Raw genomic sequence first — 16,955 nt, 5'->3', positions numbered from 1 at the left:
ACCTAGCTGAAACTCAAAGTTTCTACTTGTCCCGTCTTCCATCTGACCCCGAACACGTTCATCTCTCCTTCCCTCCTCCCTAGTCAGGCTGAGATAGATTTGGGGGCTTGTGGCAGATGCTGTGGAGAGGTATAGTCTGTCTACTCCCTCAATTGGGGCAGCTTCTGAGGGGGGATGGCAGCCAGAAGGGAGACCTCAGAGACTCAGGGGCAAAGTGGTCCTGCCTAAGGTCAAGGAAAAGGTTTGTGGCCCCAATGATTCCCAGGTCTGAAACTCTCTGCAGTCACCCTTCTGGGTTACTCGCTCTCTCTCTTGGCTCTCAATGTGTTTGGCAGGGAAACTTACCTGTGGCTTCTTCAGAGTCAGGTCCCTGCCTCCCAGATACACCCCAGATCACATATATCAAAATATTTTCCAGGTGGGCAGTGGGGATCTAGAATATGTCCTGGAGGCTGAGCAGGTGTGCTTTCAGAGAGCGTCTGTACACGTGTGAACATTCATCCATGTGGGTCACGTGAGCAGACAGGGTACCTGACTGTCTTTGGAGATCCCTAGTTCTGTCTGCAGCACTTTGGAGGCGCCCCAGGGCTGCATCTGTGCACAGGTGGCAAGTCAGGTTCCCCGTTTGAGTAGATGCTGCCACCTGGTGGTCAGGCTAGGGTTATGCCCTCTGTGTGTCTACTGGTGACAGGATGGCCTGGGGATAGGGAAAGGGGGGCATAGGAGTATGAACAGGGGCTGGGCTTACTCCTGTCAAACTCTTAACACAGCCTAGATGGCTCCCCAAGAAGTTGCCCTCAGAGTCAGTTCTTAAGGTTGTGTGAACAGGCAGAGTTCCACCAGTCTGTGACACATGACCAGTAGTTCAACCCTAGTCTGAAGCGTTGGAGCTGTTGCTAACTCCCTGACTCCTGAGGAGAGGGAAGGATAGGGCAGGACTGTGGACCCAGTTGGCCCATTGGGTCTTCATTTGGAGCCTATCAAACCTCTTCTACGGCCCAGATCAGACCAGCATCCCCAAGCATCCCAGCCCCTACAAGTGAGGGCACTGTATGGTCAAACCCCTCCCCTGCCCCTTCCTGGTCCAGCCCCAGGCACCTTACCCACTTCCCTGCTTTCCTAAATCCATTTTAAAGGATTCCAGTCCCCCTCAGATTCTGGTTGAAGTGTCCCCATAGCTTTGGCTTGGCTCATAGAACACAATGACCCAGAACAAATGTCACCCAGGCCACATCAGGGCTCCGGTGAGAAGAGGGAGCAAGGACAGATGTCACACAGCCATGAGGCTTCTGCGAAAATAGTGGGAATATATTTGAAAAGACGAATTAGCTGTAGCGTTTACAGTACGACCTTGGGGGGGCCCCTGCCCACGTCTTTATCCATTGGAAGGAGGCATTCTGAAAGACCCCAGCACCTTCTACAGAGGCAGTTTGGGCCTGATTTGGTCTTGTTTAAAATGTCAAAATAAAAACCTTTTGACACTCACATTGCACCAAAGCTAAAAAAAACAAAAACAAAAAACCAAAACAAAAAACCTCAAAAAAACAAAACAAAAAAACCCCTAACAAACTACACAAGATAAGCCAGGAATCTCTAAGACTCCCAGGAGAAATGGGAGGCCTCTCCCTCTGCCCACGCTGACACACAATGCTATATCAGGCAGGCGTGCAGTTGGCAGGGTCGTGCCAGTGCACAGACCAGACCCACAGCCCAGCCTGGAGGGTCCCTTCACTGCTGGGACCCTGGGCTGGAACTCAGCTGGGGAGACCAGTGGATGAGGCTCTCTCGAGTCCTGGGCTGCAGCCTCTCTGGCTAGGTCTCCCCACCCTAATCATCCCGTGGTTCAAAGACCAGGGAGCCTGTATTCACATTACAGCATGGGAGTAGCACCAGAGCCTTTGGATCAGGCTTTCTGGGACCTAGAGACGGAGCCCCACAGGGAAGGAAGGCACTAGGAAGGGACCATAGAGCTGAGGGATCCACTGGGCGCTGGCTGAGGAGGGCCTTCTCTGCATTCCCTTCCTATAGGAACCCAGGGGCCGTGGGGGTGGGGACAAGGTGCTGGAGACATCAGCAGTGCAGCTGGAGGCCAGCGTGACTTTGTGGTTGGGGGTGGGGGAGGGCGGTCCTGTCATGCTCTCAAAGACCAGGTGGCTCAGAAATGGCCCAAGTAGACAGTATGGTCCTCTCCCATGTGACGTCTAGGGACACTTTGGAATCTTAGCAATGACAGTGGAGAAGGCGGCAGTCACTGTGTGGCTGATTGCCTTCGTGTGCTTCCCCGCTAGGACAGCGGGGACCCTGTGCAAACCCTCAACTCGAGTTTTACAGCACCAGGCACCTGGCCAACAGGGCGTGGTGGCGGTGATGGGGTGTGACCTGCTTTCTTCAGGTACTTCATACTAGGGATGCAGGCGCACGATCTCAGGGCAGTAGAGGCCAGCTCTTCCCAGCCTTCCAGCAAAAAGCCCTGTTCTCAGCAGCACACTTTCAGGTCTCGAGTCTGTCGGAGACTTTTTGGGAATTCAGGTGCAGAGAGACAGACAGGTGGTCCCTGAATGAGCTGTCCCCAACACCGGATGCCAGACAGAAGCCCATCAGCTGGGCACCCACGCACTCTCTCTTGGGGATCACTGGGAACTGTCTTTCTTTAGAGGGATTTTGAAGCTGGTCAGTTTCTGCCCAAACAGCTGGCTGAGGAGGTCGCTCTGGGCTTCTGCAGTCCGGCGGTCTCGGGGCCCCATAGGTTCAATGCCATGGATAGCTCTGATCCTTTTGTAGGGCCTGGGCAGGGCTCTTGCCTGGGCGAAAGAGCCCCTTTCTGAAGTGTGGCCTGGATCCCCTTTCTGCTGTGCTGATGGTTGTGGCCTGGCCCTGCTGCTCTGGCTGCTGGGTCTCGACTTGACAGGGGGGACTCTGCTGGGAGTTGCCTGCTTTCGGGGGGCTCTGGATGACTTGTCAGGGGCTGAGGGTGCTTTCCCGGTGTTTGCCACGCTTCCATGTCTGCCCAGTCCCAGGGCCTGGCCTTTCCTCTGTTTTTCATGGCTTTCTCTTTTCTCCCTGGGACTTGAATGCACTTGGACCCCCTGATGAACAGCTTCTCCAGGCCCCCTGGTGCCACCCTTCGTGTGGGCTTGCAGTGGAGGCTGATCAGGGGTGGAACTTGGCCAGCTAGGACAACTGGGCTCAGTGGGGGTGGAGGCCATCTCACTTTGGAGTTGCCCACTGGTTGGCTGGGGCTGGCTGCCACCCCCTGTCTGGGTACCAGGCTGGAGCCCCCCACTGCTCTGAGAGCTGGATCTCAGTTTACCTTTAGAAGCGGTGGGCTTTACCCTGTCCTCAGGACTCAAGACCAGCTCTCCAGCTGGGATCTCCATCTCTGTAAGTTTTCTGGGTGGTGCAGGTAGCTTCGGGGCTTTCCTGGTGGGCTCTGCTGGTCTGTGCTTGGAAGTACTTGAGAAGGCTCCTGGTTTGGTGGCATTGCCCTTCTGGGAGGGACCCTCTATTCTCCCCTCAGGTGCCATGTGGTGTGTGGTCACTCGCCTCTCCTGGAGCTGAGAGGGGTCTCCTGGGGAACATCCAGGGGCACACTTGCCTCGAGTGCCTGGGCTCCTGTGTTTTCCTGAGAACAGGTGAAGGGCCCCCTTTTCCCCTACCAGACTCTGCCATTTACATGGCTCAAGGTTTCCCAAGGAAGCCTCGTGTTCTGGTTTCTCCAGGGTTCTGTCCAGCTTGCAGCCGCCTGTACCTTCAGCTGAGGAGGCTGAGAAAGGAGACAGAGATGGAGGTGGGAGATCCTGGCCACTCAGTGGTGGGTTGCTCCCCCTGGGTGAGCGGTCTGCCTGGCCTACAGGTCTCTCTTGAGAACTGGGCTGGTCCAGGATGAGGCTAGGAGCTGTCTCCGAACAGATCAGAGGCAGTGCAGGAAGGGATGCCTCACTGAGCATAGGGCTGGTTGTGGATGGGATTCTGTCCGTGCTGAGCTCAGGGGGGCTGGAGGGCGCCGTCAGCCTGTGCTGCGTGCTGGGTAGCACATCCTGGGAGACATGGATCTTCCTCCTAGGAACCCCTGGCCGCTTAACACTTCGGAGTGTGAAGGGCTGCTGGCCGCTCCTCAGGTGTTTGTCCATGTGTCTGTCAAACTGCTCCTTCTTTGCAAAGGTGTAGTTGCAGGAGCTGCAGACAAAGGACCTCCTGATGACGTGCATGACGTTGGCGCAGAGCTCACAGGCATAGAGAGGCACGTGTGGTAGCTCCTTCTCCTCTGTCACCCCGTGGGTCAGGCCCAGGTGCACTCTCAGCTCCCAGTGCTCAGGGTAGACCTGTGGGCACCGGGGACACAGGTAGACGCGCTGTGGGCTGTGCACCGCCAGGTGGCGCTGCAGCTTGAAGGGCTTGGGGAACTGTTTGCCACAGTGGTGGCAGTCACGGGAGGGGTCCTTGCAGTCTTCGTGCACTGGTACAGCTTGGAGCGGGGACTCATCGTGGGTCCAAGGGTCTGGGGACGGAGTGGGGGGCGTCTTGGCGGAGTAAGAGCAGGTGGCAGAGCTGCTGGTCAGAACGGAAGGGTTGTCTCCTTCGGCGCCATCTTGGCTGGGGGTGACCGAGGCACGAGCCTTGCGCTTCATCCTTCGTGGGGTTTTCTTTCCAGCTTCTCCTTCCCGCTCCGATGGCTCCCCACTGGCCTTGCCAATTGAGCGCTTGGTCCTCGGGGGTTTGGCTGCTTGCTCCACAATGGTGTTCAGGAAGTGTGTGAGGGTGCTTTCCCCTTCCAAGCATCTGGGCAGGTCTCCCAAGGCTCGCCGCGCCTGTCCATTTCGGGCAAAGCGGGCTGCGTGCTCCCGAAGGTGCTGGTTGTACATCCAGACGTCGGCCACCTCCTTCAGGCACATGCCACAGGCCCACGGCCCTGCTTTGCCCTGCACGTGCTTCTCCCACAGATGCTCCCGCAGAAGCTCCCGGGAGCTGAATCTGCGCTCCACGCACATGTAGCATGTGGGGGGCGGCGAGGGGCTGTGTGTCACCTTATGGAGATCCAGCTCGCCCAGGCTATGGAAACGCTGGAAGCACACCCTGCACTTGTAGGAGGCCCTCCTGCCCTTCACTCGCAGGTCTCGGCCTTTGGCTCTTCTGGCCCTGGCAGCTCCTTCCATTCTTTTGTTTGGAGGGCCCTGTGAATTTGCTACGGCCTGGAGGTCTAGGGCGCCTGGGTTAGGGAGGTCAGCAAGGTCATCACAGGGTCCTAGAAAGCACAGGTCTTGTATCTCCAGCTGGGTGCCGAGGACCTCCAAGTCTTTAACGTAAATTGGGGGCAGGCTGGCATTTCCGGGAGGCCTGTTGTCATGTTCCCTTTCCAGGTTGGGGGGTTCCGGGCTCATGTCTCCAACAGAAGAGGTTGTCTCACAGATTGGGCTACAGGGTTCCAGGTCTCGCCAGGCTGCTGGGACCATGTGCAGCTGGGGGATGGGCTCTGACCAATCATCTTGGTTCTCCGAGAGGCAGGGGGGCTCCTCCTTTATGCAGCTGGTTTCCTTGTTGGATTCCAGGGTCCACAGGCCGAGGCTGGGGCTCCATGGGTCAAGGCCAGGTGTTTTATTGCTTAGGAGCCCATCGAGCAGGAGGGACTCAGGCAAACTCATGACTTCATCATCCCACAGATCCTCTTCCTCGCGAGACAGGCACAGAGAGCCTGAGTCACTGAGGTCTGTGGGCAGGCGCGTGGAGCCGAGTGAGGCATTGTTTATTACCTCAGTGATGGGCTCCTTTGGTGATGGGCACTTTGGCCTTTTGCAGCGCTTCCCATAGACACGTAGGGTCTTCTGAGTGAGGCGGCCATCCAGGGGGAAGAGCTGAGAGAATACCTCATCATCAAACAAGTCCGGAGGTTCCCTTTGATCTGGGCTGGGGGCATCAGGAGTGGTGCCCTCGGACCCCTGAACTCCACTCTGCGTTTCTGGGTCTTTGATAGGTCCCTGGGGGTAGCTGCTGAAGGTGCTGTCCACTTCAAGACCGTGTGTCCTGTCAGGTAAGTCAGGTGTCCCTTTCCCAGTGCCCCCGTCAGACCTGCATTTGACTCCTGTGCCGTCCTCTGCAGGTTGGCTCTCAACAGCCTGTGAGGGTTCTCCACTAATGTTCAATGCCCTGGCCTCTTCTGGTCCCCAGAACCACTGTGTCCAGGTTGCCTTCTGTTCCACCGGCTGCTCTATTGTCCCTTGACAGACTCGCCACTCTTGGGGGGCCTCCTGTGCTGGCACCTCCTCTGTACACAGGCCCCCTGGGCCAACATCTTCAGCATCCTCCAGTGCTCTGGGCCCTACTGTAGAGGATGGAGGTGGTGGCCTGCATTCTCCCTCAGGCGAGAGGCTCAGGGGGATGAGAGGATGGCCACAGGTGGTTGATGGGTCTGAAGTCACATGGGTGGCGCCTCTGGGACCATGCTTCCGCCTCCTCACTCTTAGCTTCCCCCCTTTCCTGTTTGGTTTCCTCTCTGGGTGGCTAGGAGAATTGGCAGGCTCTCCACCGTGCCTCTGGCCCATCACTTCTGTCTGGTCGGGATGGAACTGGTCTGCTTGCCACCTGTCTGGTCTCCTTGGTTTTGAGGCCGGAACCTCTGCACTCTCTCCTTGCTCCTTCAGGCCTGGGGTGGGTGGGTGCTGATTGAGGGGAGTGTCTAGTGTCCTAGGTCCCTCAGATTTCTCTCTAGTCACTTGCAATATCTCAGGACCCATGGTGTCCTCCAGTGTTGTAGAGGCCTGGAGGGGAGGTGGTCCAGAAGAGTGGCCAGCGCCCAGGGCTGGGTGACATGGTCTTCCCTTTCCAGGTACCTTGCGGTGCTTCTTCCCAGGAGTCTGGCATGTTTTGGTCATGGGATCTGGAGGCTGGCAAGCTGGCACAGCCATGGGGTTCAGCATGGGTCTAGATTCCGTTTGTGGCCGGTGCTTCCTGGCTTTGTGCCGGCTTAAGCCCGCTTTGGATCGGAAGGAGGCTGAGCAGACCTGGCAGGTCACGGGTAGCTCAGCTGGGGTCTTCTCTGTGGGAGCTGGCTTTTTGTTTAAGCCACGGGGCTTCCGTTTATGATCTTGGGGATTGAAGGAGTCCTTCTGGGGAGGGTGATGAGAGATACTGATATGGTAATGAGGAGAATCAGACCTGAAGTCACTGGATGTGCTGCTCAGAGGAGTTTCTCGGGCCAAGTGGATCCTGGTGGGCATGCCTCGGGCACTGGCTCTGTCTACCTTTGTCACATCACAGTGTCTTGTCCCAGGTGTTCCTGGGTTGTCCTGTTCCTGACTGCTGGCTTCTGCCTCATCTTCTTGGGAGATTTGAGAGTCTGGTCCTGTGGTCTCCAGTGTGGCAAGGTCTGTGGGCACAGCTATAATGCTGTGGCCTTCCCCGTGGCCAGGGCAAGGTGTACTGCTCTGGGGCCCTACGGAAGGGTCCTTGGAGTATGTCCTTTCTGGGTTGCTGAGGGGTAGGACTCCCATGCAGTGGGGGTCTGGCACCTCAAGTGTCTCTCCTAAATCTAGGCTATCTTTGGGAGGAATGCTGGTCAGAGGGGCAGCTCTGATGGTCATTTTGGAGGAGCTGAGATCCTCTGGGGGAGGAGCAGAGGAATGGGCAGGAGATATCCTCAGTTCCTCTTTTCCAGAATCTTCTAATGTTCCTACTGTGATGCCTTTGGGGCTATTCCTCTCAAGTGATACAGGGGCTGAAAAACTGATGGAGCCAAGTGAGCCCAAGGGAAGGTCCTTGGGACTGCTGGTCCCCAGCAGAGAGTGGTGGGATAAAGCCTCTTCAGGGCCACCGTAGGTTGTCATCAATAATGTAGGGGCTCCTGGGGGCTCAGCATCTTTGGTGGCTTGGCCATGACTGGCACCCAAAGGTGCTAAGACAGGACAGGCAGGCTGATCATCAGGGCTGGGTAGGTCTCTGTTGGAGGAAGATGCTGGTGACCTGATAGACTTGACTCTGGCCCTGGGGTCTTCCTGGGATATCAGCTCAAGGTCACTGGGAATAGATGTGGCTTGGGGAATGGTGGAGAGGACACATGTGGCCAGGCCCCTATTGGAGGGAGCGGGATTCTCCTGGTTAAACAACAGCTGTGGGCTGGCTGCTTTCTCTGGGCTTCTCTCTGCAGGCTCCTTCTGGAGAGAGACTGGTTTCTGGATTGGAATCAAGGATGTGCCATCAGGGCAGGTGGGTCTTGTGGAAGACAGTGCTTGTTTCCTAAGGCCCCGGGCTACTCTGTTCCCCTGGCGTGGCCTTCTGCCCCTAGCTGGCCTAGCTTCCAAATGGGTACTGACCTTGGTGAGTGTGTCCGGGTTCCCTAGGCTCCTCCTCCAGCTTTTTGGCTGGAGTCTGTTGGCTTGACTCTGGCCCTTGGTCTTTTCAGGTTGACCGGGTGAGCCCAGACATCTATCTGCCTTGGACCTCAGCTGCTTTCGGATGCTTGCAGGAAGAGCTGACATTTTTACAGCCCTTAAGGAACCCTCTTTCATACCGGCCCCTCCTGTCACTGAGGGGTCCCCAGGCTGAGGGTCCTGGGAAGTGTCTTCACTCTTGGCTGTAGCATCCAGGACCTGAAGCAGAGGAAAGGAGCAGCAGGCTGGCTCCTGGAGCCTCTGTCCTCCCATGGAGCCTCTGGGCTCCCATGGAGGATCTGGCATGGGGTGAGACCAAGCACTACCACCACTTTGAAGGGTGGAGAGCGGAGAGCTCTCTGCAGATTCAGACTCACCCTTAAAGCCAGGGTCCTTTGCAATAGGCTTGGTAAACTCAGCTCCTGTAGAACTCTCTGCTTGGTCCTCAAGGTGTCCCTTAGGGTCATGGCTGAGACTGGCACTTGGAAGGGAGGTGACATCCTCATTACCCTTAAGCATCAAGTTGGGTTCTAAGGCCAGGTGAACATCGGGGCTGTTGAATTCTTCCAGTGCACGGGTTCTTGGGTGGGGCTCCTGGGTCTCACAGGATGGGTCCAGGGAATGCTCTCTTGTGTGTTTACCAGGAAGCAGCAGTGAGGCATTCTCGTTCTGTGTCCCAGAAGCTTCCTTATTTTTCAAAAACAAAAGCCCATGCTTCGGGCTATACTTGACTAAACTCTCAGCAGGCAGGAAGAGCGCCTGTTGCTTGTTGGTGTCAGGCAGGTGGTCACTTAGGGGGATCCGACTGTCTGCATTGGACATGACGGCTTCCTGCGCTCTCTGAAAACTGAGTGTGCATTTTTTGGGGCTGAGGGGAGCCCCGGAACCTGGTTCCTCTTGGGTACCAGGGGGAGGTGTTGCTTTTTCTGTGTGGCAGGAGGCTGGGTAGGACCACTGTTTCTGGGGGCTCTTGGGGGCCTCTTCCTGATGTGAACTTGATCCCTCAAGGTCTGCTGGCTCCCTCAAGGGTGAGGTGGCCTGATTTGTGGGCAGAAGGGAGGCCTGCTTTGGGCTTGCATCCATCTTGCCTTCCCGTGTAGCTTCCCTGGGCTCTCCCAAGGACCCCTGTGTGCTCGTCCTCCCCTGCAGTTGGCTCTCTAATTCAGTCACCAATCTTTTGATCTCCAGTTCATCCTCACACAGATTGCTTGTAAGTGTAAGGCTAAATTTGCTTCCCTTTTCAGGGACAGTGGGAGAGCTGGGAGGCACTGTCTGTTCCAAGGGACACTTCTTGCTGAATGCCTTTCCCTTGGAGAGGCCAGGAAAAGAGCCAGGCAGCATCAGCGAATCTTCCTCCAGCAGCAAGAACGGTGGGTACAGAGGATCGGCCAGAGGTTTCTTAGGGAGAGGGTCAGGACCTGCCAGTGGTACTTGGGTGACCCTGTTTGCAGACAAGCTGTCATAGAGTGGTGGGTCAAATCCATCCTCGGGCAGCTCTGCAAACAGGGATGTGGACTCCAAGGTCAGTGGAGAATGCACCTTGCCTGGGTCTGTTTCAGCTGGGTAGGGCGGACTCTTGGGTGGCGTTGATTCAAGGGTCTCCACACTGTCCTGGCTAAGGTAGCAGCTGTGGGCAGGCAATGGGTCCATAGCTAAAGGCTTGGAGTACAGATCATCAGGGAAACAGTTAGCTAGCTCCTTGGATCCAAGAAACAATTCACAGGAGATGTCGTTGTTAGGCAGGGGTTCTCTTCTGGCAGCTGGACACTCTATAGAGTGCCTGTCACAGTGGTCAGGGTCACAACCAGGACTCGAGTTCTTGAAAACCGGGATGCTGGATTCAGTATAGAAAGCATCTGCCACCTTATCGATGGGTACCAGGGACCTTTCAGGCTGGGGGACGGAGTCCTCTCTGGTATGCAAACTGGGGGGGTTCATGCATCCAGAAGTGCCCAGCAGACAGCCTGCATCTGGTACTGGCATGCTGTTTCCCGATAGTGTTTCAGGGTGGCTCCCTGACGGCCTCGGACTGGCAGCCTGTGCTGGCACTGGAGCAGCAGATCTGGGGCTCTCCCCACCACAGTTAGCTGGAGGACTGGACCTCTCTCTGAGCTCTGTGATATCCGGGTGTAACACAGCAGCAACTTCAGGCTTCTCGCCCTCCTGGGGGAAGTCCAGGGCTGCATGGTTTTCCTCCTGGGTCTTGGTGGTGGCAAGGACCTGTGGAGGATGCTCTGTGGCTACTATGGGAGGACGACTATGCTCAGGTCCTCCTTCCACAGAGGCTTCTCCAACATCCAAGCTCTGCAACAGGCTTTGTGTCCTTGGAGTGGGAGAGCCCCCGTTCTCACCAGCTTCCTGCCTCATGACCTTTCTTGGGTTCTGGGTCAAATCTTCTTTCTTCCTCTTCTTGCCCTGGCGCCACCGCTGGCGGCTGTGGGGGGAACAGCCTTGGGCAGGACCCCTCAAATCCTGCTGCTGCACGCCAGCCTCCTCTTCAGATTCAGAGGCACAGTCTTGCCCCGGAAGCCTGCACTCCTGGGTGCTAGGTAGTCTGACAGGCAGCAGGGGGACATGGGAGACCTGGTTGCGTGGTGCCTGCTGCCGGCGGCACCTGTTTTTCTGCCGTACTATCTTGTGGATGAGCTCCTTGCTCCAGGAGCCTCCCCGCCCCCTCCTTTTCCTGGAGTCCTTCCCAGAGGGCAGTTGCAGGTGCTTGGAGCTCCTGGTCTCTTTAGAGGTGGCTCTGGAGATGCTGCGATCCGCACGAGCGTGGCCCTTGCGAGCCTGACTTTTCCGACCCTGGGGTCGGGGTCTCTCGGCACTGCGGCCCTTTTTCCTTGGCCTTAGGCAGATGGCTTTGGCCTGATTGTTGGTGCCCTTGGTCACACCTGGCTCTTTCCGGAACAACTTGAATTGCTTCCCTCTCCTCTGCTGCCTGACCAGGGTGGTCACATCTGCCTCTGCAGATGCAAGGCCCAGGGAGCGGGTTTTGGGCCTGTTTCGGGCCGGGCGGCTCCCGTCTCCAGTGTGGGGGCCTTGGGGTTCTGGCACAGCGGCTCTGGATGGGAGCTGGGGCTGGCTACCATTCTTGGAAGTTGCTCCCACCTGGCTGTTGAGGGGATGCCCAGCGCTGGGGCCCCTGGAGCCCGAAGGCTCCTCATCAGCAAAGACATCAATGAAACTGCTGTCTATGTCAGGGTTGTCTGACTGGTACTCCATGCCGTTGAGTGCCTCGGTGATGAGTCTGTCGAGCTTGGCGTCATCTTCCATGTCAAGGTCCGAGGTGGGGAGTGGGAAGGATGTGACAGCCAGGCTAGGAAGGAAGCTTGTCCTCAGGGAGTCATCTTTGCTGTCCCCCTGGTCATCTCTGGTGAGCAGGAAGGGGACAGCCTGGTTGTGTTCAAGCAAGGCTGAGTGTGTATCGGTGGGTGCCTTTGAGGAGGTGGTGGGTGTGGGGAGCCCTGGGGGCTGCAGAGAGCCATCCTTGGTCTTGGTTAGCAGCAGGCTGCAGAGCGGCCTGTGTTCCAGGAAGGCCGCCAGGCTGCTATAGTTTCGGTCACACTGTCTGCAGGTCAGCAGGACATCCAGCTGGTCCAGGCTGGCGCTGCTTAGGGAGAAGTGCTGGACAGAGTACGGTGGAGGTGGCGGCTCTGGAGGAAAGCCCTTCAACCTGTCTCTGCCTAGTGAGGGGCTCTTGTGGGAGAACGGGACTCCCTCCAGGCGCTTGAAGGCCTCCTCAGCTCCCGGTCCCTCTGTGGGGAGAGCGAAGGCTTTGGTTGACTCGGACTGATAGCTTGTGGGGAGGGTGTATGTGGACTCTGGAGAGGGGAAGGGGCTGCTGGTCTCCTGGGAATGGGTGGGGGGCAGGAAGAAGGCTGAGGACCTGAGGGGTCCAGGTTGCTGGCTGTCCTCAGAGCTGGGGTTGGCTGGGCTGCTGGATGCCGGCGACAGGGATGAACAGGTGCTGCTGCTGGCTGTGTTGGTCGCAGGTGAGGGGAGAGGAGACTCACTGGGCGAGGCCCCCACCACCCTAGGTGGGGGCAGGCTGAGGGCCCCTTGGGGTGACACTTGGGGTTGGGTTCCCCCAAAGAACAGGGGCTGCGTCCCAGGGTCCTTCAGCCCACCATAGGCTAGTAGTCTTGGGGAACTGCTTGGCTGGCCTGGGCTGTTCCTGAGAGCTGTCACTGTCTCCCCAGGCCTGGGGATTGTATTCAAAGCACCCAGGGTTCCCTGGCTGTCCGCCTGCCACTCAGAAGACCCCCTGGGGAACGTCAGTGGGTTCAGCACCCCTATTTGGTGGGTATTTGGCCCAGGAGTTGTAAGTACTGGTGACCAGGGCAGAGGGGGACTCTGGGGGAGGCAGAGCTGCTGGCTTTCAAAGAAGGCAGTCCTGGCAGCAGCCGCGGGGTCCAGGGTAGACGTGGGGTAAGGAGCCGCTGCTGTATCCCACAGCTGGGGCAGGTGGGCGGGTGGTGGCCCAGGGGTGGGCATCTCTGTGTCCAGAGATGCTGGGCTGGTGCCCACCCCGTTAGCTCCATACCCCTGCCCAGGAAAGTGCCTCTGGGATGGAGGATTTGGGAGGCCTCTGGGGCTCCCCAGTCCATCATGAGTGGAAGGGGGCCCTTCAGGAAGGCCTTTGGTCAGGCTTTTGTGCAAACTATCATGGAAGGGGCTTGGGGGCATGCGAGCAGCACCAGGTGGAGAGAGGGCACCTCCAAGATCACTGGGAGTGTTGGCTCCCCCTGGCTGGCCTGGGTTGCAAGGCAGGGATGGGTAGGCAGGGTTTGTACCCAGGGCCTCCTCAGACCATGCTACCAGGGGCTGGTGGAAGGGGAACAACATTGTCCCAGCTGCCTGCTCATGTTGGACTGTTTCTACAGGAAAGGGGTAGGGGACAGAGACCCCCTGGGGGCTGCTAGGCCTGCTGCCTTCAGGGAAGGGCTTGGGCTCTGCAGAGGGGACCCCAAAATTAGCACCTGGGAAGCTGTTTTCAGCAGCAGGAGGCCAGGGGTTGGTCCCAATGGCCTGGAGGTTAGTGCCAGAAGCATGCCTACGGGGGCTGGTACCATTGCTTTGGGGGGCCCTCCGGGGTAAGGGCCCGGGGGTGGCACTTGGTGAGGTACAGTTGGTGGAGGTAAAGCTGGAAGGGGCCTCCTGAAAGCACCTTTGGGAGCTATTCTCTTCTGGGGAAGGCAGGGCCTCGGTCCTTGGGATGCTGGGCCTGTGGCGGGCTCTGCTCTTTTGGCCTTGAGGAACCTTGTTATCTGACACGCGCGGGGCTTCATGATGCAGATCCTTGGGCGGCTCACCCAGGATGCATCTGATCCTTGAAGTACTTAGGCTGTGGAGCTGTGGGTGACTTTCCATCCTGCTGGCCAGCCATGAGTAAGCCCGTGCACAGCTCCGTCCTGCCGGGGCTGGTGTTCTCAGGAGCAAGTCCTCTTGCTTCACCTCTTTGACCTGACACAGCTGGGCTTCTGGGGAACCTTGGGCCTTGCTACCTTCATCTCTCATGCCCTGGGTGGTCCTGCTGGCAGGGCCGTGGTCCTTGAGTGGGTGCTGAGAGGGGCACCCTAGACTCCTGGCAATTTGGCAGGGCTGTAAGTCTCTGGGCAAAGTTGGGGGCCGCTCTCCTGGCATGGCCCCGCCGTCCCGGGTGCTAGGAGGATGTAGTGGTTGGAGGAGGAGCCCAGGTAATGGGCTGAGTGGCCATCCTCACCCCCTGGCAGGGCTCACGGAAGCCTAAACTCATGGTCCTGTGTGGAGCCTGGAAGGAAAAGACACAGATGAGCTGTGGTTCATGGCGGCTGGATCTCTTGCAGGGAGGGTCAGGGATCCCATGCTGGACTTTGTAGCCTCCTGTGGAGGCTGTGTCCAGGTCAGAAGCAGCAATCACATGTGTGGCTGCCATAGAAGACCCTGTCTCAGAAAAGAGGCTTAGTGGCTCGGACAGCAGGAGTCCTGACCAACAGAGCCAGTAATACTAGGGTGGTACAGAACAAAGTGGAGGGAGAAAATGGGAAGGGGTGGGGGAGTCTGAATATCAGAGAAGAAAACTTACCTCTGCAGAGAACACCCAATAGCTATCTGCAGGGAATTAAATACTCTTCCACCCCCCACCCCCCACCCCAGTTTAGGGCAGACCTAGCCCAGATCTTCAGGGTAGATGCAGTTCCAGTATTCACCAGCAGTGGGCAGCATAGCCCTCACACTGGGTAGCAACCACAAAAGCCCAGAGAACAGGGAAAACTTGGCTGTGGGGGATGTGGGGGATGGAGAGGTGATCACAATATGGGACTTCATCTTCTGTCACACATAGGCTCTTCTCCAGCCTACCCACTGGAGGAGGGTGTCCTCCCCTTCTCTGGTCTTCACTGCCTTCACTTACCACCTAAGAACAGGGGCTCTCTCTCACTGAGGGCTGAGGAGGAGTTGGAGCGCCTAGCGGATCTCTTGGCTTCAGCGAGGCATCCTAGGGCAGAACTGAGCTCTGCCAGTGGGTAGGTGGGTGGGTGAGTGGTGAGGTCCAGTTTGCCATAGCTGTCTCCTAGCCACTACATGCTCCAGGATCTATAGAGCTGAAGGTCTGCTAGGTCCCAGGGTCCCAGGTGAAGCCACCATCCAGCCTGCTCAGAGCTGTAGTTTCAAACTGCCTGTTAGCTCCAGACACCCTGGGAGAGTCAGCTGACACCCCCAATTATTGTCTGAGTCGAAGACAGGAGCTGCTGTGCTGGGGTAGAGGGAGCCTAGGGGACAAGGCACCTCCTCCAGTCAGTGGTGGCTCTACACACACACACACACACACACACACACACACACACACACACACTAGCTCTGCTCATCACATACCTGGGGATCTGAGGCTCCTTAGTGGGCTTCTGAACAACCGCCTGGGGAACAGGGCTTTCTTGTCTGCAGAGAGAGAAAGAGAAGGCAATGTGTTAGAATTTAGGGTGTTCTGTCTCCTCCAGAGGACCCTTGTTTGCTCTCACATGAGCAGGGAGCCCCAAGGGAGCATACTGCTTTTCTCCAATGTGTTTTGAGACAGAGAGAGTAAATGCCAGTGGGTGGTGCAAGCCGTTCTGCCACAGCTGCGCTCTAGCTACTGTGCAGACCAGGACCTGTCAGACCTGAGGCTTCTAGCCTGCCCTGTGTCATGGTTTTCAAACTGCCTGGTTTTCAGCTCCAAAGAGCAGGTCTCCAAAGTCGCGTTCCTACCAGTGCGCTCAGCTCCTGAGCAAGCTTCTGCTTGGCATTTTGCTCCTTGCTTGCTGTCATTGTGTGTGAGCCTTGGTGCCTGCTCACTCCATAACATCCCACACAAAGATCCCATTAGTTACCCATCTGTACCCCCACATGGCCGCCGCCAGGTCTAGAGCCCTCAGGGATGCTGGGTAGCCTCTTACTTTGGCCTCTGCACATGGCGTTTGGAGAGACGCTATTTGTCTCGTTTTCAAATACAGATGGGCTGCCAAGATGGCTCAGGGAGTAAGGGCACTTACCACCATGCCTGATAACCCATGGTTGGCCCCCAGAACCCACAAGGTGGAAGAAGGGAACTAGCTCTTGTAAAAGTTGTCCTCTGACCTTCACGTGTACATTGTGGCATGCTCTCCTCCCCAGACAAACAAGCTGAACACATAAATGTTTTTTTAAAAAAATGTAAGAGGTAAGTACCCTTTGACCTCATCCCTGCTGCCTGAACATAACAGCTTGCTAAGGGACAGATCCTGGTGGCAACGAGGGTACTGGGCTCTCTGGCCCAGGTCATACCCCAGCTCTCTGACTGCACACCTGAGACATAGAATGACCGTCTGGAGAGAACATGTGGTGAGGTGCTGAGGCCCGCCACGTGAAGAACCACCTAGGTAGTCAGCCTGGCCCCAGCCGAGACTCTGATGAGACTGTGGGCACCAAGAACATTGGGTTGCAACCTTGTGGGACACCAGCCACACCTACACTCCTGACCCTAGAGATGACCAGGCCCTAAGGACCTATCTCTGACTGCTGTTGTGGAACTGATGGCTGTTCCGTGGTACATGCCCAGGAGGGACATGTGACTCTTCATAGCTACAGACTCTAGAGGCTTGGCTGAGGCCTTTTTTTTCTGAGATAGGGAGCAGAGGCTGGAAGAGGTGGAGGCTGGCAGGGGGCCGCAGAGATCTCTACTCACCCATCTCACCTCTATCACATATCATGTGTCAACCCACCTATCATCCATCCATCCACTCACCCACCCACTCATTATCCACCCCATCCATTCATCCATCCATCCACCATTCCATCCATCCACCATTCTGTCCATCCATTCATTCATCCACCACTCATCTGTCATCCATGCATCTACAATCCATTATCTATCCTAGACCCACTCATTAATATATCTATCCATCCATCCATCCACCTGTCTGTCCATCCATCCATTCATCTATCACCCATCTATCATCTATTCATCTATAATCCATTATCTATCCTGGACCCACTCATGAGTATATCCATCCATCCATCCATCCATCCATCCATCCATCCATCCATCCATCCTCTATCCACCAGATGCTGTGCCAGGCTGGCACTGAGGTGTGTGGTTGATTC

At 56.9% G+C, this 16,955-nt stretch overlaps 1 protein-coding gene across 2 annotated transcripts in view; it reads right to left on the bottom strand.

Moving 5' to 3' along the window:
• Positions 1-1,287: 1,287 nt before the first annotated feature.
• The window catches only part of Znf469 (zinc finger protein 469), a 220,986-nt gene continuing 205,318 nt past the window's right edge, over positions 1,288-16,955 (bottom strand). For both annotated transcript variants that reach the window (XM_034522508.2, XM_034522509.2), the window contains 2 exons: positions 15,213-15,275; positions 1,288-14,130 (listed from right to left, as the gene is read on the bottom strand). In XM_034522508.2, the coding sequence (XP_034378399.1) occupies positions 2,631-14,003 (11,373 nt within the window). In that variant the 5' untranslated portion in view covers positions 14,004-14,130; positions 15,213-15,275 and the 3' untranslated portion in view covers positions 1,288-2,630. The remainder of the gene's footprint in view (positions 14,131-15,212; positions 15,276-16,955) is intronic.

Source organism: Arvicanthis niloticus, chromosome 18, assembly GCF_011762505.2.
Source record: "Arvicanthis niloticus isolate mArvNil1 chromosome 18, mArvNil1.pat.X, whole genome shotgun sequence".
Classification (NCBI taxonomy): Eukaryota; Metazoa; Chordata; class Mammalia; order Rodentia; family Muridae; genus Arvicanthis; species Arvicanthis niloticus.
This window is presented reverse-complemented; position numbering and strand designations above follow the sequence as displayed.